This window comes from Athene noctua, chromosome 1 (genome assembly GCF_965140245.1).
Source record: "Athene noctua chromosome 1, bAthNoc1.hap1.1, whole genome shotgun sequence".
Taxonomy (NCBI): domain Eukaryota; kingdom Metazoa; phylum Chordata; class Aves; order Strigiformes; family Strigidae; genus Athene; species Athene noctua.
The window spans coordinates 3,816,329-3,830,412 of record NC_134037.1 but is presented as its reverse complement, the minus strand read 5'-3'; the positions used below and the strand labels follow the sequence as shown (position 1 = coordinate 3,830,412).

General features: G+C 40.2%; 1 protein-coding gene across 10 annotated transcripts in view; it reads right to left on the bottom strand.

Annotated features, from left to right (window-relative positions):
* Positions 1 to 414: 414 nt before the first annotated feature.
* The window catches only part of HMBOX1 (homeobox containing 1), a 111,410-nt gene continuing 97,740 nt past the window's right edge, over positions 415 to 14,084 (bottom strand). For 3 of the 10 annotated variants that reach the window (XM_074895442.1, XM_074895448.1, XM_074895441.1), the window contains 5 exons: positions 12,767 to 12,849; positions 10,468 to 10,563; positions 8,704 to 8,798; positions 8,364 to 8,495; positions 415 to 4,994 (listed from right to left, as the gene is read on the bottom strand). In XM_074895442.1, the coding sequence (XP_074751543.1) occupies positions 4,857 to 4,994; positions 8,364 to 8,495; positions 8,704 to 8,798; positions 10,468 to 10,563; positions 12,767 to 12,849 (544 nt within the window). In that variant the 3' untranslated portion in view covers positions 415 to 4,856. The remainder of the gene's footprint in view (positions 4,995 to 8,363; positions 8,496 to 8,703; positions 8,799 to 10,467; positions 10,564 to 12,766; positions 12,850 to 14,084) is intronic. The other 7 variants (XM_074895445.1, XM_074895449.1, XM_074895443.1 and 4 more) reach the window with 7 other exon arrangements.

Below are 14,084 nucleotides of genomic sequence, written 5' to 3'. Positions count from 1 at the left end.
TAGTCACCAGTGCACTTAAGTTAACTACAATTTTTCCTATAATAAAGTTCAGCTGTGTGAAATTTTTCACCTGCACTCACAGCACCAAGACAACGATTGCAAACGAAGGCAAAAACTGATCTACAGCACAAATGTTACAAAAACATGGAAAACTTACCAGTTTGATGTTAGGCAATGAAACAAACAGAATAATTCAAATATCCCTGAAGAACTGTGTAAACAGAGCAAATAATTAATGAAATTTATTACTTATGGCTTGATTGGAACCTGGAGCCAGACCCTGCAAATAAAGCTCCCCTTTATTAGAAGAATAGAAAAGATAACTTTTTATGAACAGCAAAACAGAAAAAAAAAAAGCCAACGACAAATTAAGATAATTTCTTTAAACAACAGCTTGTATAGTCAGAACTAGGAAACACTTCAACCTGAGCAGGTTTGTACAGAATCACAGAATAGTTTAGGTCAGCAGAGACCTCTGGAGGTCTCTAATCCAGCCTTGTCCTGATGAGTTCTGGATGGCCCCAGAGATGGGGTGTCCACTGCCTTTCTGGGCCACTCTTCGACCACTCTTGAGTATGAAAATATTTCTCTTCATATTCATCTGTGATTTTCTTTAATGCAACCTGAACCCACTGCCCCTCACCTTTTTGCTATGCATCTCTGAGAAGAGCCTGGCTCAGTCTTCTCTAAACCCACGCATTAAGATAGCCGAAGAACAACATACAGGATGTCCCCAGAGCCTGAACAGATCCAGCTCTCACAATCTCTCACCACACGACATGTGCTCCGAGCCTCTCATCTCAGCACCCCTATGATGGACTCACTCCTGCCCAACGCTGCACCCAGTGCTCCAGACGTGGTCCCACAAGTGATGAACAGAGGGGACTCATCGCTTTCCTTGACCTGTTGAAGGCTCTTCTTAATGAGATCCCTTAAATCGCTGTAAGGGTGCACTGCTGACTCACAACCAACTTGTTCACATCCAGCACAGAGGAATGGGATTGCACTGTAACAACACCTATGTTTACAGGGTAGGTAGAAGTTGTCTCTACAATGCTAGAGTACCAACAGATATCATGTCTACTCATTGCTACGTCGACTTGTTTTTATCACCTCAAAATGCTTTTGCAAACACCTGGGATCTCAAACTTCAGTAAAAATGGTGGGGGAATTAAAAAAAAAAAACCAACAGAACAACCAAACACCAACAAACCAACCCAAAACCCAAACAAAAAAAACCCGAAACAACCCAAAAAAGAAGAGGAGGTAGAAATTGTTGTTTTAAGAAGACGGTAGGAGACAACAACTCAAGTATATGGACTTCGAGTGACAAAATAACAGCCAGAACTTACTCTACAACGTTAAAAGCAATCTGTGCCCATCACAGAAGAGAAGCATCTTAAATAATTCCTTCTCTATTCACAGAACAAAAAGGTAGATCTAGTCTGCCACCAGATCCACTTCAAGGGAACCCACATGAGAACAAACTGCACTAATTCCAGATTGGCTACAACAAATCGCAACTGCATTGCAATGCTACAAAAATGAGGCTTGATTTTCAAGAAAATCCACAGACAGAAGGACAAAGATGACGCCCATATTGTGGAAAAAAAACCCTAGAACAAAGGCTAAATTCCAGGACACACTCTCCACCAATTCTTTCACTTACTCCAGATCACATACGCTTCTCCTAATATCATCACACCAGCATCTGATCCATTTTAGCTAATTCATGTCAAACCAACAAGCTTATTAGTGAAGTGCAAATTGTTCACTATGAACTTTCAGAATACAGGAAACAGACTGCCATGAGCATCCTGGTAACAGTCTTACTCTTTCCTTGTACCTCTTGATGGTCAAAGAAAGCCAAAATAGAGAGGGGCAACCCAAAAACTGGCACCACGGAATGAAGTGTCTGATTCCCCAGTGAAGTAACTTGTAATATTTTCTCTGGTGAGAAGATAATATTTACCAGGAAGCTACAGACGAGGATCTGCCTATCTCCAGCTGTTCACAAGGGGTTTAAGTGTTTAACCTTCAGACAGGATACTGATGCACGACAAGACCAGCAGTTACCTGACAGCAACAAACAGAATTAAGACCAGAATACTCCACATTAAATGGTGTAGACATAAAACTTTAGTGGTGTTACTTTAATACTGCATCACACGAACCTACAATCAGGATACAGAAGTTCTAGTACTATTCTTATCCTTTCCTATTGCTTTAAAAATGCAATGCTTGGAACAATGACTTTTTTTTTTTTTTTTTTTTAAGATGGTATAGTAAGCAGTATTTCTTTTAAAATTGCAGCTGTCCAACAGTTTGAGTCTGTTCTTTTTAAAATGAAGCAGCCAGAACAAATGGTGGTGGCAAGCCCAACGTAAAGAGGTCATCGATTATTAAAATCTCCTTACTATAAATCGTGGATGTTGCTTGTCAGCTCGGTGTGTGACTGTGGAATGAATAAGGAGGTAAAATTCCACTAAGGCTATAGTTTGCTCGATCATTCCGCTGTGCAAAAATAGAAATAAAAGCTCTCCCCATCCTTTCACTCCTTAGTACCAAAACATTCATACACACATTAAGAAAAAAACTGCCATGGTGCAATGGCTGCTGATCCAATTCCTCTCTTTCCTGAGTCTGCCCTGATGGTACTTATGAATTTGCCTACTCAAGAAATGCAATAAAACAGAAAAAAAGAGACGGTTTCATTCTGCTTCAGTGATCTATATCTAAGGAAAGCACATAAATTTTCCAATGAAATCCATAAGTGAAAGACGAGGCTGAGCCCTACCTATATATCTTCAAAGTTACAGAGACAAAGAGGTGCCAGCTGTGTGCCCTCTGAAAGCACAGTATCTCCTCCACACTTACCTAAGCAATTTTCACAAGATTAACAGATGTAAAGATGATCTAGTTAGCCTATGCCTTGAAGGGGTTTAGGCTGGCTAAAAACCTGCTGAGGAGCCACATTTTAGGAGTTCCCAATGCTATCTGACGTTAAGCGTGAGGAAGGGATGAAAACAAGCCAAGTAAAAGCAACTTCATTCTTTCCAAGTGGAGGGGAGAAAAGGGAAACCCATCCTTCAGACTAAGCTGTTGTCCCCTTTTTAAGCTATTCCCACATAAACGGGGAAGATAAAAATGGAATGTTGAGGAAACGCTATGCAAATCTTTATATATCTATATACAAAAATTTACATAGGTTTTTAATTTTTATTTTTAATGTAACACAGTCCTGCCCGTCTCCAACAACTCCCGTGCTGTTTCCATTGAAACGTTTCCTCTTACCAGCAGCAACGTATCATTTTATCAGAATGCCAGGAGATCATTTCCACACAATGCCAGCAGATGTAATTTTCTTAGATGCACACACAGTTCATCATTTAGATACTAGATGACAAGGTGATCGCAGGGTGACTCTGTAATGCAAGTTTGCTGTTTGGTATTTTGAATTCTCAAATGATAAAAAAAAGACTTATCAAATATAAATATCTTTAAGAAAAAAGTAACAAAAGTGCTACATATGATCAAGGAAAACAATTCCATTAGTTTCTGCTACTTAAAGTAGGTTTGCTTTACAAATATTACCACATCCATTATCAGTATGGCTTCCAATTATTAATTCAATTGCTCGTAGCAGTATAGCTTTCTCGCATCTTAACAAGGACAGAGTAAAGAGAACACAAAACATTCACACCCCATTTCTCAGGTAAGAGATCCTCCTGCCTTTAAACAAACAAAAAAAAGTTCGTATTTAGGAGAATATTTATGCTATGATGGCTATCTAGCAAAGGTCAGATGCAAAAGTTCTCCAGTAACCTTTCAGGCTAGTCAGGACATAGGCATTAGTTACACAGATGTGTAAAAATCCACTCACCCATTTTATGACCTTAATACCTTCCTGGAAAACATTGCTTTTGAAAGTGGCAAAGTGGAGAGGGGAGCAGGGTGGGGTCAGAAAAGGCAAGAGGAAAAATAAAAGGTGGAATTGTTAATGACAGATCAATAGAGTCTAGACCTCTTCTGAGCAGGCACTGCTAGCCATGCCGAATAATGAATAGTGGTTTTGAGAAGTGGACTGTTGTCCATTAGACATTCAGCTCATTTTTCATATGATCCCAGGCTGGGCTTCAATCATGGTCCCAGAGGCAGAAGGCAGTGCTTATCCACTAAGCCACGCAGCTTGTGAGAGTAGAGGATGTCTGTGTTGAATATGTGAACATCAACTGAAATATGTGAATGTGTTTCCAATGGACATTCTCAGCACAGCACCCAAAAGTATATCAAGTCACTGTATGACCAGTGAGGCACGGCTTATTGCAGCTGGAAATCATTTATTCCCATGCTGAAGTGGGGTTTCTAGTGTTCTTTTTACTCTCTGTTGATACTCCCGATCTGGTGTCCATCGACCCTGTGCCACTACCTCAGCTTGCATCCTTTCAGTCTCAGAGAAGGAAAAGCGTACAGACTATTTTTTTTTTTAAACACAATCTCTAAGGGTATCCAAGATTTTAAGTGTAGCCTAAGACTTGTAATTGAGGGCTGTCTAAAATACCTGGAAGCACTTTGAATGCTAAGACAGAGCAGCAAGATTTTTCTAGCCACTGGGGCTGGGAGAGGGAGGTTGGTTGGTTGATTGATTATTTATTGGGAATTAATACTGAGAGAGTATATGCAAAGGCTGAGGGCACCATGCCATCTTCACAGAACAAGACCCTAACAGCTAACTGACGTACAAGAAACTGCAAAGTTATACTGTAAGAACACATATTAAGGACCGAGGAAAGTCTGCTAAGGTGCTACGTCTAAAACTAAGTTACTTCTTGCTTTGACCCTCCCCTTTCTTTGTATCAGTCGTCGTCTAGAGCCTCTGTCTTGATCTCGTTGGCTCCTTGCCGGGCCAATGCCAAGATGGTGTGGTTTACCGCTGCCATTTCCACGGCTAATGAAATGGGGTCTTGATGGTCACTATGGCTAGTGCTGTCATCCTGTGCATGTGGAAAGGAGAAGAGAGAAGCATCGTTACTCTGTAAGTAGAGAACCAGTAGATAAAACTAGTGTGTGAAGACTAGGGGCAGCAAATTGCACATTCGTTACAGGGGTAGAGAGTGAAAGGAATTTTCAGAATTAATTTAGGACTGATTTCCCTCACTGTGCAGACAAAGGTAAGCAAGGCAAGGAGCGGCGTACCCAATTCTCAACAGAGAAATTTGAGGGGGGGCGGAAATACTAAATTATAAAGATAAGTGATACACAAGGTTACGTCAGGAAACCAAACTTAGATAGGAATCATTATGCACTGCACAAATTCATCATATGCTTACATTTTGAATATACAGTTCTGGTCATCCCATTTAAAGAGGACACAATAGAATTAGAAAAGGTAGAGAGAATGGCAACCCAGGGGAAGAGAGGCATGGGGTGGCTTCCTTAGGAGGAGAAGCTAAATAGACTCGGGTTCTTCAGTCGGGAAAACAAATGGCTGATGGCTGATACAGTAAACGTTTATTACAAATAATTAGTAAATAGAGGACAACTGTTCGTGGCTTCTCGTGATCTAATAAGCAAGGGCACTCACTGGAATGATAATATATTGCAAAGTAGCAATGGGAAGCACTGCTTCACTTATCACAGTTCAGTTGTAGGATTCACTGATTTTGTTTTGATCAGACAAAAGTAAAAATGGCTTTAAAAGGTGGGGGTGAGGCAAGTTCAGGGAAAATTAGTCTACTACAAACTTAAAACTGGAAGTGGATGCCTGGCTCAGGAAGCCTCTCAAAACTATTTACTTCTAGAAGCTGGAAACTACCATAATAAAAAAAAATTAACTTTTTCTCTAAATACTACTATTGACCTCACTCAGAAACAGGATGTAAACCTACACTCACCCTTGGTCTGAGCCAGTATCCTGTGAGGACACTGAACTCACACAGATATAGGGAAAAAGATGCTGAAAAACTCCTAGACTGCTAAGAAAAAAACAGTGCAACGATTTCAGGGGACTGGAAGCACCGTAATTCAAAATGCAGGTGAAGATACTGCCAGGTTCTGCAGCCTACTGAACTATGTGCCATATATTTCTTCATCTGTTTTCTAAAGAGCAAAGTCTCTCAGCCGTAGGAGGGCCACCACGTTAACAGCTGTGATGGTTGGCAAGCAAAACTAATACAGAAAAACTTTGCTGCTGTAGAACTGCAGTGAAAATTTTTAAATCAATGAACAAGAAGGGCTGCCTTCTCCAGGTGCATAATAGCCATACAATAGCAGACCTAAAAGTCTGGCAATTCTAGCATAAATTTGATAGTGAGTTGTCCATGTTTCTCTGTCTACACCAGACATAGGGCCTGGTTTTCAGTAAGAAGGAGAACCAGTGATATGCAAACTCCAATTCCAGCCATCAAATAAATTCATTTGGAACTCTACACAAAATCACGGTGTCCTCCCCTCTGTAAAATGGGGTACTAATGGTTACCACACCACCATCTCGCTTTTTTAAAATTAATATTTACAGAAAGGAAATGAGAAACATTTCTCAGTCTTCCAACAGCCTTTAAGTGATGAACTTGTGAAATTTAATATTTAAAACACATATTACATGTTTTTAAATTAAGATGACAGGTGACAAACTGTTGAGGGGGACAGAAAAGCCAGGATTTGGTAAAATCCTGAAGTTACTTAAAGGAATGCATTCATTTACACCAAATGTCAGGCAAACACTGTGATGTGCACACACTCTGAGGGCCTCTCAGTCATCTTTAGCCCTGTAACAAATAAAAAGTCCTGACTTCTGGAGTTTTAGGCACTTCATTAGTATTTGGATGAATGTTGTGTTTAAAAGTTTACTAGAGTTTAAGTGTCCTTGTGGAAACCAGAATTTATGGTTTTAACAGCTAAGGGATGTTAAATGGTCATCAGGAGGGTCTGCCACTTAATCTGCTTGGCTGCTAATGCCTAATTACACTTCACAGAGGAGCCCAGCTAGATTACTGAGAAATGTAATTTTTAAGGACCCTAAACAAAAATCTTTGAATTTTAATAACCAGTTTATTTCTCTTCTTGAAGTATTTGGGATAACACACAGAAGGAAAAAATAGTTTGGGAGTCTCCGTAACGCTTCATCTCAATATTCAGGTCCTGCATCTGACTGACAAGGAATTATCTGTGCTCGGCAGCAGTTTCAAAATATTTTATAACAGTCACAGAGCAGCCTCTCATCATCCAGAGCTAGCAAAGTTGGTTCCACCAAATCTGCTGGTGATGACCTATAAAAAGGGCCTTAATACCCATCAGAAGCAGAGCGGCCGGGAATGCCTCTGCCAGATATCTGTCGTACTGGGCCACAGCCAAGTATGCTAGGGACTCATTCCAGGACACTCAGTTGCTAATACACTCCACCAGCAGCCTTTATAGAGGGAGACCTACCTACTTCTCCCAAATGAGTCAATTAAAAGCGATCTGCCCACCCCAGCTGTTGGGTGTAGCATAGAACACAGCTCGTATCAAAACCAGAACCAAAGCACTGAACTGTTCAGGTCAACTGGTGCCAAGCACACACAGTCCTGAGGGGGGAATTTGGCCAACACTGACACCTGAAGGAAAATTGGGAAGGGGATGCAATACCTGTCAGGAAGGTGTGTGAAGGAAGGGTCACCAACTTTAGGGTAGGTGAGGGCTCAGAGTGCGGGAAGGGGTATTCTTTTGCTAGAGAATTTAAAAAAGAAGTTGCTGTCAAGGGTTAAAAATAACCAAGAAAAATAGAGAATAGGCAAGAGTTAAAATGAAAAAAAAAAAAAAGAAGACAGAAAATATGTAAACAATCCAAATAATGGCACATCATTGCAGAACAATATGGAACAGGTACGGGGCCAAATAAACATCAAACTTCATTTAATCAAATCCTTTCCCCCCACCCTTCACCCTTTGTCTGTCAGTGTTTTAGGGATGGATCCTGAGACGCTCCTGAAAGGTACTCCCACGGACAAAGAGAGGGAGCTCAGCACCTTATAGGAGGGTGCTCAGTATCTTGCTGGGCAAGGTTGACAAAAGGGATTATAAAGTGCACTGGGCAGGGGCTTACTGCTGTTCTTGTCTGGGTGCCAGATAAGAAACTCACAGTAGCTGTAGCACCGGCTACAGTGGAGACATTTCTTGCAGAAAGAAATAATAGCTGCAAGAGGAACACACATGCCTAGTTTTGCCAGGAAGCATGTTGGTGCCTGATATATAGGAGCAACTGTTAAAGACCTGTACACCCTTTCTGGAGGAGGGTGAATAACTAGAACGGCGCCGGGGTAAGGAGAGTGCAAGTTATGCATGGTGCACTGGGTGAGTGAACACTCTCCTAACATTTTTCATACATTGCGTGTGGCGTGAATGGTGTAACTTGCTTGTTTGGAGCAGATCCTCCTGTCTTCTTCTACCTTCTCTGCTTCTCTGCCTCCCTCTGAACATCTTCCCTCCTCCTCCCCATTGCGTACTTGCCAAGTCTCCTGTTGTATGACAATAAATCCATGTGGGTGAATGCTGGTTGCTCAACACATTCAAATAGGGGAGCTGTGCTCTTCCACTTTCCCCATTACAATTACAAAAAAGCAAAAATAAAACAAGAGACCTCTAATTTGCAAGAGGTAGAGGGCCTCTTCATCTGTCGCGTGAACTCTCCCTCCTTGGGCCACGTGGCTCACCCGTGGGGCTTACCTGCTCTGAGTAGTCATTGCCATCAACGTCGTCACTGTTGGAATGACCTCCTGGACTCTGTACATCTATTCCATGGCTCTCCAGGATTGCTGCTTCTTCGAAAAAAGCAAATGGATCCCTAATTTATCTGATGCATTAGAGTAATTAAAAGTAACTACACTTTTTTTTTTTTTCAAGAAGTTAGAATAACTGGAAGAACATAGTTCTTCGCCTCTTCCCCTTTACTCTTCAGTATTTAGAAAAGTAGCAAATGTACAGATACTGGTTTGCCTGAAATCCTTCTCTACAAACTAACAGACTTGTTTGCAAGTAAGAATCCTTGTTTTCCAGTCAGTCCTATTAGAAATTAGCTTAATCTCTAATGCACTGGAGTAGGCAAGGGCATTCCCTGTAGATCTTCCCACACAGTTTGGAGTGGCAAGACTTGAGGGGGGCGGGGAGTGTCTGAAAACAGATGGAGAATTTTTTTAAAGCGCTTAAGGGATTTAAAACCATACGTATCTTCATCTTCCAGGAGGAATCATGCATCTAAGGCTCCCTTTGGTTCTTTTTAATCTGTTTCCAACTCTCCACCCCAAACAGTAAAGATACAGCTATAACTCCACCCACCTCGTACTGACTTTGGTTTGTTTCCCCTTCCCTTCAACAGACAAGATTTCATTTTTAGAAAAGAAATCTAGATTAAATTTCAGTAACACATTAAACAACGTGAAATTTTTCTTGTTCTCAAACATGGCAAAAAGAAGCAGACAGCAAAAGGGCATAAAGTTTGACAATTGCAAAAATACTGGCAATAGGCAGGTATGGATCTGTTCGTCTGTGTACTGCAAACATAATTATGCATAGTATCTAAATAAGCGCATAAAATTTTGCAGAAGTTTGTTGAATCCTGGCCACTAATGTGAGTTTATTCTCATTAGAATTTCTTATGTTTATTGACATTAAAAGGTTTACTGCTCACAAGTTCAGACTCACTTCTAATTTCCTTATGATCAGCTACTCACACAAAGAACCTGCAGGGCTGACTCTGATGTCACTTTTGTTTTATCCTGCTCATCACAAAAAATTATTACTTTGTTCCAGCCCCCTGTCACTGTGCAACCCCTTGGAAAGCTGTAAGGAGCACAGGTGAAACCAGAAAATCAGTTAGCTTGCAGCACCTTTGGTCCTAGAGGCTGTATCTGAGGTGTAAAACAATTCATCTGGACTCTTAGATCCCTGCGGGGTTTCAGAGATGGCAGTAAGAAAGACACCCCCAGGTTTAGGCTGAAAAAACAAGCACATTTCACTGGAACACAGACACAAGGAAACTTATAACCAGATAAAAGCTCTTCACAACCACCACTTTTCATTTAAACAGCATGCTAAGGTTGTGAACTTGCCATCATCTCCATTTTCCTTATCTCCAATGCAGATATTCTGAGGTTTTTATTTCAGATTTTATTCTGGATACCCAAAGGAACCTGAGCAGAGGGGAGTACGATTCTCCTTCCACCAACAAAATACCCACTTTGGTTTTTAAAACTGATCTTCCGGAACTGCACCGTTTTCCTGCACTAATGATGAAATTCCATAAATGAAATTCTTACTCATATTTTAGAAAAAAATCTGAACAGCAGGAGACTAATTTTAAAAATTGCTCCACAATTCTATTAAGAATGTCAGAACCTCTAGTATTTTCATTAATACAATCTTACGTAATTTCCATCTTTCTTGAGCAAGTGTGCGTACTAAACCTTGAAAGCAGGCTCTCTGATACATTACCGATATTGGCTCTTCTCTTGATTTCCTTTCTTCTATTGGCAAACCAATTGTACACTTTCAGGGAGGTAACTCGCTCCAAATCCGATAACTTTTTTCCTATGAAAGTAACGGGGCAGGGGGGAGGAAATACAGCATTGTTACTCAGTGGGTGCTACAGGTAGGCAAAAGACCCTTACACATTTTATAAACCCCTGAGATACAGACAGCACTGAAAAATTATTATAACCAAGAATAAAGTGAATTTTATGTGAATAGGAGTACTGTGCCCAGACGTTACGGTAATAAATGCCAAATATCTCTCTAAAAACAAAGTAGCCTTTCTTCTTCTTTTTTTTTTTTTTTTTTAAAATCCAAAATACAGGAATTTCCTTGCAGCTCAAATCAATCAAATCCAGAGCTGTGGGAGAATAGAGGGCTGCTTTGCTAGTTCAAGTACAAAACTAAGATTCAAAAAACTCAAATTCAATTCACAGCCCTGCCGCAAATCACATACCCTTGGGCTAGTTCTCTCACTACGTGCCGCAAGGGTATAGTTCAATGACGTTGGTTTTTTCAGCAGCAAAATGAATGAAGAAATTGTGTGTTCCCCCCATGATCTGCTTTCTTCCCTCTCCACCAGCAGCCACTACAGTGCTCCCACAGCACTAATCACACCCTCTCAATCGTGCACGGCCACTTGTGATCTTTTGGGAGAAGTGGGGGGATGTTGGAAACGGGATCACTGGAGTTTTTACACTTAAACCAGCAAATAAAATCCCAACAGTCACCAGCCAGCTACAAGACACAATCCTCCTGATCACCAGTGTAAGAGAGGGAAGACTGGAGGGATTCAGTATTGCAGGGACAGCACAGACACCTCTTCAGCTGGCCTTGACGCTATTCAGTGTAGCTGCATCCTCGGGTCTCTGCAGGCTACACGGGGAGGAGACTCCCCCGCATCAGACCGTTTCTCATTTATTTATTCAGCACACAAAACATTCATGTAATTGCAGCAATCTGCAAACTTAAATAAGTAAGGAGATATGAGACAAGTGAAAGAAAGAAAAACTTGGAAATAGATAGCTATGCTGTTTCCTAACGCTTTGCATCAGTACTTTTTACCAATCCTGAGACACAGTGTTTAAGGAGTTTGTTCAAAGTTACTAAACCAACCAGTAGCACAGCCAGGAATAAAATCCTCACCTCCTTGGGGCTCTGATCACTAGATCATTCTCCTTCCAAAATCAAAAGAGGCAACACACAGAAGTTGCAACAAGGGAAATTTTGACGAGGTATTAGGAAAAAGTGTTTTGCTCAACCTTGTGAAACAGGGGCCAGAGGTGGGAAATCCTCTGGGTTTGGACATATTCACAACTGAACAAGGTAACTAAACGAGCAACCTAATCTAAACTGGTCCTGCCTGACCAGATGATCTCCAGAGATTATTTCCAGCCTAAATTGCTCTATGATTCTGTGTTATCCTGTGACTATTCCAACGTTCAGGAGTCATGCCTTAGCCTTATTTTGCATTAATTTTTATTCCGGTTATATAAAATCTAAATATATCCAAAATACAAGTTCTGAAAAGTATGTAAATGTTTGGTTAGCAAAACTACGCAAAGGCAGGTGCGTCCACTCGTACTACGCTGAATATTCATATTTCTCTCCCAAGTATGACTTCTCCAGGAACAGGGAAAATGCAACTTGTTGACCCAAATACAAGGTCCTCCATTAATACGCAGATTCCAATGAGACCCCTGTCTAGAATTTGTAAAGAAAACTGAAACACGGGAAAGCTGTGCTCCTTACTCTTCTGAGGACCTGCTGTACGATGCCCAGCAAGCCTCAGTCTGTGAACACAAGATTCCCCATCTGTAAAACAGAACCAGTAAAACCCCCTTCTGTGGAGTGTAACGCAATTCTCAGATCACTACAGAGTGCTGGTGTAAGTATTTTGAAATAACTGAATGTAAAGAATGAAAACCTTTCAGACGTGTTTATTTTCTTAGCAGTGCCATTTACAAAGCTGGATAAAGGCAATGTTCAAATGCACAACTTGCCCTTCATATCTGAAATGGCGGGAATTTCAGTTGCTGGTGTTGGCACGTAGGTTTGAAAACTGCATCGACTGTCATGTTCATCCAAGTATGGCAGCTCTGAACAACACGAGTTACAGAATGCTCAAGAAGAAACCAACTGCTAGTTGAGGGCACTACATATGTTAGTAATAGCCAGAAAATGAGATTTGCTGAATTTAGCAGGAGATGTTGAAATCTAATTGCAATTGCCTTTGGAAAGGACACCATGACCAGCTCCTCACCTGGCTTTTGTATAACTGCATTACAAGCGTTTGCAATTTCTTCTCTCTTTGCTTCATCTGGATATTGGTTCTCATTGAAGTAACTGCAAGGGGGGGAAAGAAAAAAAAAAAAAGTTTTTTTTCAGAAATCAGAGCATGAAGACTCCAAAGTAGCAAAAAGGTGTCAAGTGCTAGTTTATGCATCACTCTTATAGAGATAGCACAGATGCAGTAAATTTTATGTAAACCTGTACATGCATAAGGTACTATCAGCATGCACTCATATCCACGTAGAGTTTACAAAACTTAGCCAATGCCTCAGATAAATTAATATTATCTCAGCATTTGCAGTGTCACCTCAGCATTTGGAACACTGTACTATCGTACTAGAAGACACAACAAAGTTGGCAATTCTATGAATATCAGAATTAAGACTGTCAAGAAAACATCATAGGCCATGCCTCTGCCTTTGTTCATTATGATTTTCTTTTTTTTTCCTGACATACCCCTAACTTAGACAGCATCCTGCAAATGAAAGAGCTTTTCAATATTTATTTTGATCCCTGGGTTAATATATACACACATACATACATACTTGTTTATATATTACACACACACAAATATTGTCTAATTTAGATAGATATGGTATGAAAATTATACAGTAATATAGTAAGATTTCTAGAGTCTGACTAGATTTCTTTTAAAAAAAAATAAAAATCACAATTTAAAGATTTTTAAATCTTCCCCAGAACATCTTGAGTACAGCATATTTTAACAGTATTTTTTTCTAAATAATTGGGATTTTATTGTACTTTATATGCAGCAAACATCCTACAAAAGTTAAACTGTTTTCTCTTTTTACTTCATTTACGTGCTTTACAAATTTTAACGAACTGATTCATATTCTACAAAGCTTATCAGATTTGCCTTAAAAGCAACAAAAAGTCCTGTTTACTTCAATGGACCGATAAGCATGCCACAAGCAGGGAGTACTACATTTTTTTCTGTAGATTGTCCATAATATATAATCATAAGGATGCTTTGATCAACTTTGATCAGCAGCAACTTCAACTGTTGGACAACTGCTCTGTATTTGAAAATAAGGTATTTCCTTTAGTTGTAGATCATTTGTTAGTAGGAGATTTAGGCATATTTAAGCAATTTTTTTTTTTCCCCATGGTTGTATTTCTCTTCCAGTAGATCAGCCCCAGCACAGTTACTTTCTATGGAAACCTGGATTCCGTTCCATACAGCAATTGCTTCTGTCCAACCTTCTTTTTCATAAGTGGTACTAATGTAGATCTCACTGTTTCACCTCCACTTCAGATCAATTCACTCT